At 29.5% G+C, this 9,828-nt stretch overlaps 2 protein-coding genes across 3 annotated transcripts; one reads left to right on the forward strand and one right to left on the reverse strand.

The window, feature by feature from the left end:
- Window positions 1–23: 23 nt before the first annotated feature.
- LOC143195527 (NADH dehydrogenase [ubiquinone] 1 alpha subcomplex assembly factor 4) lies at window positions 24–1,132 on the reverse strand. Of its 2 annotated transcripts, XM_076402772.1 has the most exons (5): window positions 1,113–1,132; window positions 761–1,045; window positions 623–708; window positions 343–568; window positions 24–278 (listed from the first exon to the last, which is right to left on the reverse strand). In XM_076402772.1, the coding sequence occupies exons 2-5, from the start codon at window positions 936–938 to the stop codon at window positions 115–117; spliced, it is 654 nt and encodes a 217-aa protein (XP_076258887.1). In that variant the 5' UTR covers window positions 939–1,045; window positions 1,113–1,132; the 3' UTR covers window positions 24–114. The 2 variants fall into 2 exon arrangements, with proteins under 2 accessions (XP_076258887.1, XP_076258886.1); XM_076402771.1 differs by lacking the exon at window positions 1,113–1,132 and having other exon boundaries at window positions 761–1,054.
- Window positions 1,133–1,461: 329 nt separating this feature from the next.
- Usp1 (Ubiquitin specific protease 1) lies at window positions 1,462–9,488 on the forward strand. The gene is made up of 8 exons (XM_076402759.1): window positions 1,462–1,772; window positions 1,889–2,632; window positions 2,871–3,115; window positions 3,893–4,034; window positions 4,102–4,268; window positions 4,324–4,473; window positions 4,564–4,809; window positions 6,340–9,488. Exons 1-8 carry the CDS (start codon window positions 1,562–1,564, stop codon window positions 6,694–6,696), a joined length of 2,262 nt encoding a protein of 753 aa, XP_076258874.1. The 5' UTR covers window positions 1,462–1,561; the 3' UTR covers window positions 6,697–9,488.
- The last annotated feature ends 340 nt before the right edge of the window (window positions 9,489–9,828 follow it).

The following is a 9,828-nucleotide window of genomic DNA, read 5'->3' on the forward strand; positions in this document are numbered from 1 at the left end:
ACTGTTTAGAATAATAACACAAATTATATTAAGATTTTAATAGAACCAGTTCAGCATATTCTACAAATTCAATTAAACCAGAAATAAATTACACTTCACTAACATCATATTTACTTAAGAATCATTTTTCTTGTTAAAATCGGAAGATGGCAATAATTTACTAATATCTTTTGTTACATATGAGCTAGGTTTACTAGGAGCAGCAAATTTACCTTTAGTTTTTTTTACATTTTCTGGAACGTATATTTCAAACACCCTATAATATTTCAATATATTACCTGAAACATTATTATATTTATATTATAATTATATCATAATGTACATGAAATAGGCCTAACTTACTAACAGTACTCTCAGGTAGTTTATATACTTTTGAGATATTTTCAGCTGTATGAAGTTTTGGATCACCTTGATGTTGAGATATGAACTTCAGGGCATTTCTAAGTAAAATCTTACCTAATGGAACTTTTTCTGGTTCCTTATGGCCAAATAAATACATATCAGGCTGAGATCTATCTTGAGGTAATGGCCTGTTTGGATTTTGGGGTTGTTTTATTTCAGATACTGGCTAAAACTTATCTCTTTGAAACATTTACATAACAAGTACAAATAATATACTTACATCATGAGATACAACATACACATCTTTAAGATGTTGATCAAGTTGCTCGTCCTTCCTTAAACCCTCTTTGAAAACCTCGGGGTATTCTAAAAACGTAATTTGATAGAGGCTTTTCCATCGTTACGATGATCTACATACGCTTTTGTAATCGTTGCAAATCCAATTCATCTTTTTCAAATTTAGGTGCCGGTATTGGTTTGGACTGACCAATAATCTTATGCGCTCTGCTTTCCAAGTTAAAATTACGAAAAGGGTGCTTAATTGTCGACAAAATTTTCCCCATTTCCCAGACGTTTATGTTACAATAGGTTAACATTTATAACAATGGGTTCTTCTTTTATGTAATTGTTTGAAGAAGAAATTTTACATATAAGTTTATTTTACATGTTAAACGTTGTTTTATTAAAACGTCTAAATGAAATCCTTAAATAGATATAACAAACATCACACATGTATACATAAAATAGTGTGTATTATGTATAATATATACCTCGACATAACCGGTTGTCTAAACATGGATTGTCAAACAGCTTTTTATGTCACTGAAAATAAAAATGCGAGCATAGACGATTAAAATATTATAAATTACCGTAATATGTTTCCAATTAAATTTTAGTGTCTTCGATAAATACCACAAAACCATAAGTATTGTTGGGAGATCTAATATATCTGTTAATTTTATACTTATATGTAAGTATAATTATATTAACATCTTATGTTTGGTTTGTCGGGTTAAATTATTTTGGTAAGGTTATTAGTCAACTTATGAAGAATTGTATGATTTGAGCTAAATTATTATCAGTATATTTATTAATTAACTGCCGACATATTATATTTAAATATAACATAGTGGTTTTTAACTTAAAGGTATTTTGGGCTTTTTTATATATAAAATATTAGGACAAAAGTAAAATTGTTGGTATAGGTTTAAAGAAAAAGATGGGCGACCAAATAGATTTTTCAACTAATTCATTTATGACACACAAGCCTAAATACAAATATCGAAGTTTTGTAGAACAGCAGTTTGATTATGTGTTTCATGGTTTGCCTTATACTGACATAGAAGATCCAACTAGGAAGTGTGTGAAAGATTTTATCAAAACTGTGGGAAAGAAAAAAACTGGCAAAGATGTGTCTGAATATGAGATAGGTTAGTTTATATTTTTTATATATTTATAACTTTTTATATACTTATACTTTTATATACTTATGTATATATATATATATATATTTATTTATTTATTTATTATTTTATATTATTTTCAGAAAAAAGAGCTAGAGCGTTATTCCAGAAGCATGATTTGTGCTGGTACTTGCCGGTGGTTGATGAAAAGAAGGCTCAAGAACTTATTGAAGATTCACAACAGGAAGAGTATTTTGATATAGATATTGATTCATTCGATATAAGTTTTGAACCACCAGAAGATATCAGAGATAAGCTGCAATCACTTTTAGAATCCTCTGATGATTCAGGTTATTCTGATTTTCCCAGCACTAAAAAAAAGTCTTCTGTAAAATTAAAAGAGAAGAGTATCTCCAGGCGGAAGCATATTAAAAGTGTCGAAGAAAATATTATTTCCAAGAAAAAAAATAATCAAAGAAAATGTTCTTTGATGAAATCAAATAGTACAAGGCAATTAAGGGAGAGAAACTGCAAGTTGACTATTATACCTGAATTATCACCAGTAAAAAAAATCAGACTAGACACTATGGCTGATTATTTAGATGATCAAACTCATCCTTCTGTGATAAATGGAGAAGGAATATCTGATTGCAATGTAGCTACATTGCTTAATATGGGCAATACCTGCTTTTTGAATTGTATACTTTATGCTCTAAGATTTGCACCAACATTTTTGCATAATCTGCATCATTTACTCACAGACATTAATTTTGTTAATGGGAAATTAAAGGAGACTAAAACAAAAACTAGTAGCTTAGGGCGAAATGGCAGTGCTGTTAGTGGAAGTAGTTGGAGAAGTTCGAGTAGTAAAGATCTGTTATCAATAGGTATGTTTACCCTAAATATATATATTTGTAAATTTACCATAAAAGAGTACACTTTATGAAAAAAAGTATATTTATCATTTAAAATTCAAATCAGTTTTTGTATGTATCGATTTATTTTTGAACTTACTATATACTTATCACTTAATTTACTTTCATATTATTTAATAATTAAATTACTATTCAAGTATTTAAATTATGCATATTTAATCAACTCTCATTTGATTTATATTACTTGAAGGTAACAATGACATCATACCAAAATCTAGAGACCAAATAGTTACTGAAAAACTCCATGCTTTGTTTGTTACAATGAGCAATCTAGAATCAAAAGACTCTCCTGATCCGTACCAACCTGAAGCTTTATTACAAGCTGTAAGGGATGCAAAGACCTTGTTTGAAGGCAATCATCAACAAGATGCGCACGAATTTTTTCTAGAGTTGTTGAGCTGTTTAAGAGTAACCTGTGACAAATTAAGTCAACAGGTAATAGTATTAGTTTTTTTATTGATTATTACTTAATTATACTAGAATCTTATACAAGGTGCTTCAATAGTATGTTTATATTTGTTTAGCTTACTGCATGAAAAATGAGTCTGGGGGGCAGTCGGTAGCCTGGCTATTAAGAATTCCATCTCTGTGTTTTAGTGTTTCTAGAGAGTGAATCGCGCGTTATTGGTCTTCGCCATTTAAATGATGTGCAAAGCATTTATCTCGTTCAAAATCCAGGTCAATATATATATGACCAACATCATCTAGAATGATAGAAAACATAGGAAGTGTAATGTGTTGTAAACCAGTCTGCTCCTGACGATCCAAACTTTTCAACTCGAAAGCGCACAAGTTCATTAATTGTACATAGATCATCGCTACACCATATTTGATGTAAAAACAATTTTTACTACTGCATAATCTGGTTGATGTGGCAATTAATACCTCAATTTTTGAACGCAGATCAATCTCGTATTGACACGCAAATAAGCAGAAATTACCACTCGCTACTGGAGTGAAACGAATTCCATGCACCAAGTTTACATTTAGAAGAAAGTATTTAAATATAAAGTAGTCATAATTGATGAACATTTCTTTTAATACACTGCATACTTTTTTAACAATTATTAAATATAAACTTTGGTTTGTGGTGCTTGATAAATATAATTGAAGTATATTGTTGTGTATTGTCATGTTTGGTATGTGGTAGACTTCAGTCTAATAATATATTATTTCAGAATGCGTTATTTCTTATATTGTCATTATTTGTAGATTGATCAAAATCCAGAGCTTTTAAAAGCTCCTGAATCCGGTTCAACAAATACTATTAATAATAGTAAAATTTTTGGCGTGAGAACATCTTGGAAGAAGCCACCAAAAAAAGCAGAGAAGCATAATACCCTCAAGGAAAATGGTATAGATATTTAACAATTGATTTTGTTTCATGTCTATTTAAAATATTCATAAATATATTTTTCCAGGAACAACAGTTGACAATTATTCTAACGGCGTTCTGGCAGATCCAGATAAAAGAAAAATAGGTTATAATTTTATAGCTGAAGAGTTTGAGGGTGTGTCTATACACCGGACAGTATGTTTAGAATGCGAGGAAGTTAGTGAATTAAAGGAACCGTTTTTAGAAATACAGGCAGGATTTAATTTAAGATGAAATCTATTTTATATTATTTTTATTTAATTTTTAGGTACCTGTCAATTCGAAAGATGAAGACTTCGGATCTAGCAACGCGGATAGTTCTATATTTGGGACTGTATGTGTTGCATCAGAGAAGCTCTGCGATCAAAACAAGTATTTCTGCGAAAATTGTAATCGATACAACGAAGCCTCAAGAACTGTAAGATTTCATTTTTGTTTCGTAATACATAATACGTGATACTGTACATTTTTCATTCAATTGTCTGCAAATGTTATTTTAATATTTAAGGTACTGTATGAAAAGTTGCCTAACACAATGGTTCTCCACTTGAAAAGATTTACGACATCATCATCGGGAGTTGAAAAAGTAAATACTTACGTGCCAACGCCGTTGGAAATCCGATGTTTTTGCGAAAGTTGTAACAAAGTGGAAAAATCGAAAACAACGCCCCATAAATATCGGCTTAGCTGTGTTATCATGCATTTAGGAACCAGTATGGCTTCAGGACACTATATTGCCTACTCTCGAGCCCAAGTAAGTTCTAACAAAGTAATATTCAAATCTACATTATTTAATCAGAATTGAATAAAAGATTTAATACAATTAAAATATGAATTTTTTAAGGAGTTGTTTGGTATTATTTTGTGTTGTATATCTTATAAAATTCTTTACACTTGCGAAAAATGTATTAATTACGGGTTGGTTTATAAAATTTTAAATTATGCAATGACAACTAGCTGACCCGGCAAAAGACCTAATAATTCGTAATTAATAAAAAAAATTCTCGGTATGAATGAATTTTTATTATTATTTTCGATTAATTACACATGATGTTTCATATTTAAAAAAACAGAGTTTTCTTGAAATACTGGCTATTTATAAGGTTTCAATTAGATATTTACAGACACACACAGTTATGATATAGTTTGTTAATCAATTTAAAGCTTTCTGATATACTATAGTTTTTGTTTTGTGGTGCGTAAATAAACTTAGATGACGGTTTTCCGACTCGCCTACACGCGATGTATGCGCCTCCATATGCGAAACAGGGATACTCCAAGTTGATTCCGCTAATTTCCAACGACTGGCCTTGAGATTTATTGGTCATCGCAAATGCCAGACGTACTGGAAATTGTAAACGTTTATAATTGAATGGTAAATCCGTTGGAATCATCGGTATGCGCGGGATCAAGACATCCTCTCCTTTGGATTTTCCCATTATGATTGTTGCCTCAATGACGTTATTCATCATCTTTTTCACAGTCAGTCTTGTTCCATTGCACAGTCAAGGTTGATTAATGTTACGCCACATGATGACAACTGATCCTACATTTAACTTCAAATTGTGAGGTGGTAATCTAGGTACATGTATCATATGTTTGGTAACTACTGCATGCAATTTTGAGTCAACTGTGGGAAAGTGCGCATGAAATTGTCCTGTATATGTGTAGCGCCAAATAAAGTCATCTGAAAACAGCTGTTATATTTCTGAATGTTGACCAAGAAGTGCTTAGAATCATTACCAATCCCAGAAACTAAAGAGCGTAAATGATCTGGTGGTAGGACCAATTGTAGCAATTTTACTTTTCCTCCAGCGCATCATAATCCAGTAGATTCACCACTATATTTTAACGCCTTGCAATATTTACAAATTATTGTCATTTCCCCAATTGTTACCGATTTGTTGACATAATAATATATTGCCGCATCATAGCGGAATGCAACTCGTTCCAGGATCACAGGAGCACTGTGCCTGCGGAATCACTCAATTTCATTATGTCGTGCTGAAAAGTAAAGTTCTCGCGTACGTAGATTGTCGGATTCGATCTTCGACATCAAAGAAAAAACAATATTGTTGTTTTTATTTAAACACCGCCTTTCACCTTTTAAACCTTCCCTGGACTTCCACAAACAATTCAAGACCAAAATTATCCAAATCGGGCCAGTCGTTCTCGAGCTTTAGCGAGACTAACGAACAACGATTCATTTATCTATCTATCTATCTATATATATATATAGTTGACTTAGTTATAATATATTTTACTTACACTGATTCATTATTAGTTGCAGACCAAAGATTATGTTGACTGCTCCAGAAGCATTCCTAAAGGCTACCAAGGCAAGGAACTTTCAGTTAACATACTCAAGTTTATCAAATCAAAAGCATTAGGAAATTCCCTCACCGAAACTACCAACGGACTAGGACCCAACTCCAAAAACGATGTACAAGTTTGCCAAAGCATTGGGTGTTGCGGCATAAGATGTAAGTTGTTAAATCTTAATGCAACTCGTTGCGGTGATTGGTTAGAGTTTGATGATGAAAAAGTTAAAATTCTCTCCGATAAGGAATTTATGGATATGCTTAATCGAAAGCACAACACAACCAACACTCCATATTTGTTATTTTATTCCAAGGTATAATTGTTGTTTTGCAAGTACTCCCAGCAAATTTGCATTACATTGATAGTATTATCTTCACACTAATATTTATTATTTGTTTATTTTGTAATTAATTGTCCTTTTTTTTTGTTAAACTTAATTTCAGTATGATCAAAATATTAAAGTTTCACCAGAAACTTTTGACAGTTGTTATTTTTTTGTTAATTAAATTTTGTAGTAATAGTGTTGTTGTTAATATTTATATTTTCTTATTTAATGGTTAATCTATTTAATTGTAATATTTTTTCATAGTTTATCGTTTGAATTTTTCATCTTCATATAGTTCATGTCATTTGTTTTATCTTTTTTTCTATAGCAATTTGTCACACGTTTTCAATATAGTTAAAAACATTGATAATATTGAACTGATTGTAAACGGTAAATCGAAAAGAAAATGAATTATCAAACTAATCTTCTGTAATTATATTTATAATGTTATCTTGTGCAATATTCTATCCCAAAATGGTGATACTGTTGAAAATATGTAATTTTTGTGCAATTTCTCATACTGGAATGATTGTGTTATTGTCTCTACAAGTTATTAATAAAAGCCGTTAAATGTTCTAAATATATATCAATATCATTTTCTTCCGATGTAGTGGATGGATGTAAACTTTACAGTTACAAGGAATATATCCACATGGTTATTTATAAAAATATTTTTATATGAATAAGAACATATAATGTGTAAAGATTTATACTCTGCATAGAGTTTTAACATTTTTATTACTACATGTCGAATTACATCTATTATCAATAAGCATTTAATATACTCTTTGTAAAGACAATTCCGTTACTATATTTGTGGTGCTCTTTCATTTTCATCGAAATAAGCACCTTTTCATGCCTGTAAATAAATAATTATCGCCGAGACAAGTTATAATTATTACTGTTATAATTATTATTTATTTCAAAATCATTAATGGCATATGGTACTTTTCATTATCAATGTTTCTCACAGCTACATACATAGCTAGTTATTTAATTAATATAAGTATATTTCTGACTAATTATGTTAAAATGTTCAAAATATAAAAGTAACCAAAATGAAATAGTAAGCTTTATTCATTTATGAAAGTATAATTTTAGCAACTTTAAGCAAATTTAAATTAAAAAAAATGTTACTGTTATTTTTTCTAGAAAACTATATCTCTTTTATTTATAGGAATATATCAAAACTATTAAATGTTCTTAATGTTTCAGATATATGCAAAAAATAACTTGATATCTTTGAATGTGTGAAATATCTTAAACATGCGACTCCGGTTAATGTTTAATTCTATATATTAATGCATCAGTTTCATTATTTGCTTAAGTCTATGGTTTAAAACTATTTTTCAGATATGAATTTTATTAAGCCATTTTTTCTTTCATTCCGTATGCAATGATTCATTCCTCTGAAATATCTTGTAAGATAACTCCGTATTATTTGCATTCTCACAATAAATTAATAATGGTTACACGATAATCAATTATTCTATACGTAAAGGTAACATATTCATTGAGCTTTATGAAATATTATAGTGCTTAAATACCATGTACCTGGGTACCTCGAATATTACTTCCTATGAAAAAAATCGATATTAAATATCTTCATATAAAAACTGTCACTAATATATGCATAATAATTTTCGTTTTTATTTAAATTTTACAATATCAATTATAACATAATGTATTCGTCGGCTTCGTTTTCCAAGACGGCTTCCTATTCCACATATAATATAAAGACATCATTACTTTTTTACATGTATATACTGGGTGGACCAATAAGCTGCAATCAGACATATAACATAAACTACTTTCCAAATTGCTTAAATATATTTTTTTACTATTGCTTCACTTTATGGTTTTCAAGGTGTGTTATGATAACAAACTTAATTATCTGTATAATATCTATACATTTAATTTGATTCAACTGTTCGTTGACTTAAGGTTTTATTATCATTTGCTTTGTCTTCCATATGTTATACGATATAATCTTAGAAAAATATGTCCTTTAAAGCAACAGGAAAATTAATTTTTTAACAGTGTAGTGCCAAATTTCAATGTTTTGAGATAAGTTGATAACTCTTAACACACCTTGTGTTATCTTTCATTTAACAATTAATATTGAATTAGATAACTATAATCCACTCTGTATATATTAATGCAAATGCCCTCTAATTTCGAAATATCAAATATTTAACTTTGTAAGTAAAAATATAGAAATAGTAAGCATTGTGCAAAACGCTTTTAGATCCAATATAGGGGTCTCAGACTATTTTATATGTACGGGACATAGATTGAAATAAGATATAATGATTACAGAAATAATAAGACAGTTAAGAAAGACCCCCACATGTGATTCGAAAATTTTGACCAGTATTATTAATTAGGTTAGGTTTATGGTGATATTAGATTTAATTGTGTATCTTTTGATGTTTGTTTGATACGGCCCTTTTGCTAATAAGATATGTAATTGTTGACGATTAACTATAATATATATTGTTTATGATAATGTGTAATAAATATGATTAGAAAGGGCCGTATGAATACGATAGAGATCAAAAAAGTACACTATTGTACAGCAATTATATTTATTAATTATTGTTTTGTTGTAAATATTTATTTTATTTCCCCGTCTGACACGCTGATATGTAAAGATTAGTTAGGTATATATAGATTTATCACTATTAAATCGATATAAAATATATTATAAATACTGTAAAAACGGAAGACATTTGTAAATTTTCTTTACAGTTAATAATTTGATTTAAATAAAAATATCTTTATAATACTAGATTCTTATTTGCCCTTTATCTTATTATTGCCTATGGGCGACACAAACATTATATACATTATAGTAGCAGGACTCTATTGTTACCCAAACGAACTTTTCTCATTGGACGTCTGCAACATTATAAAAGTAAGAAATGAGAAGGAGGAAATAAAGTTCATGTTACCATAAAAGATTGATCACTTTTTTGAAAATGTTATTTGCAGGGATGCGTCCTTGTATCATTACTATAGTATGAATAATAGTGAGTGTTGATTGCACATTTTTTGTCATTGTGCTTATTCTAAGGAAAACCCATGATTAATAAAAAGAATGTTGATCACAAGTTGAAAAAAAAA

Source organism: Rhynchophorus ferrugineus, unplaced genomic scaffold (genome assembly GCF_030347505.1).
Source record: "Rhynchophorus ferrugineus isolate W39M unplaced genomic scaffold, kcgeb_rfMv2 rfM4, whole genome shotgun sequence".
Lineage (NCBI taxonomy): Eukaryota > Metazoa > Arthropoda > Insecta > Coleoptera > Curculionidae > Rhynchophorus > Rhynchophorus ferrugineus.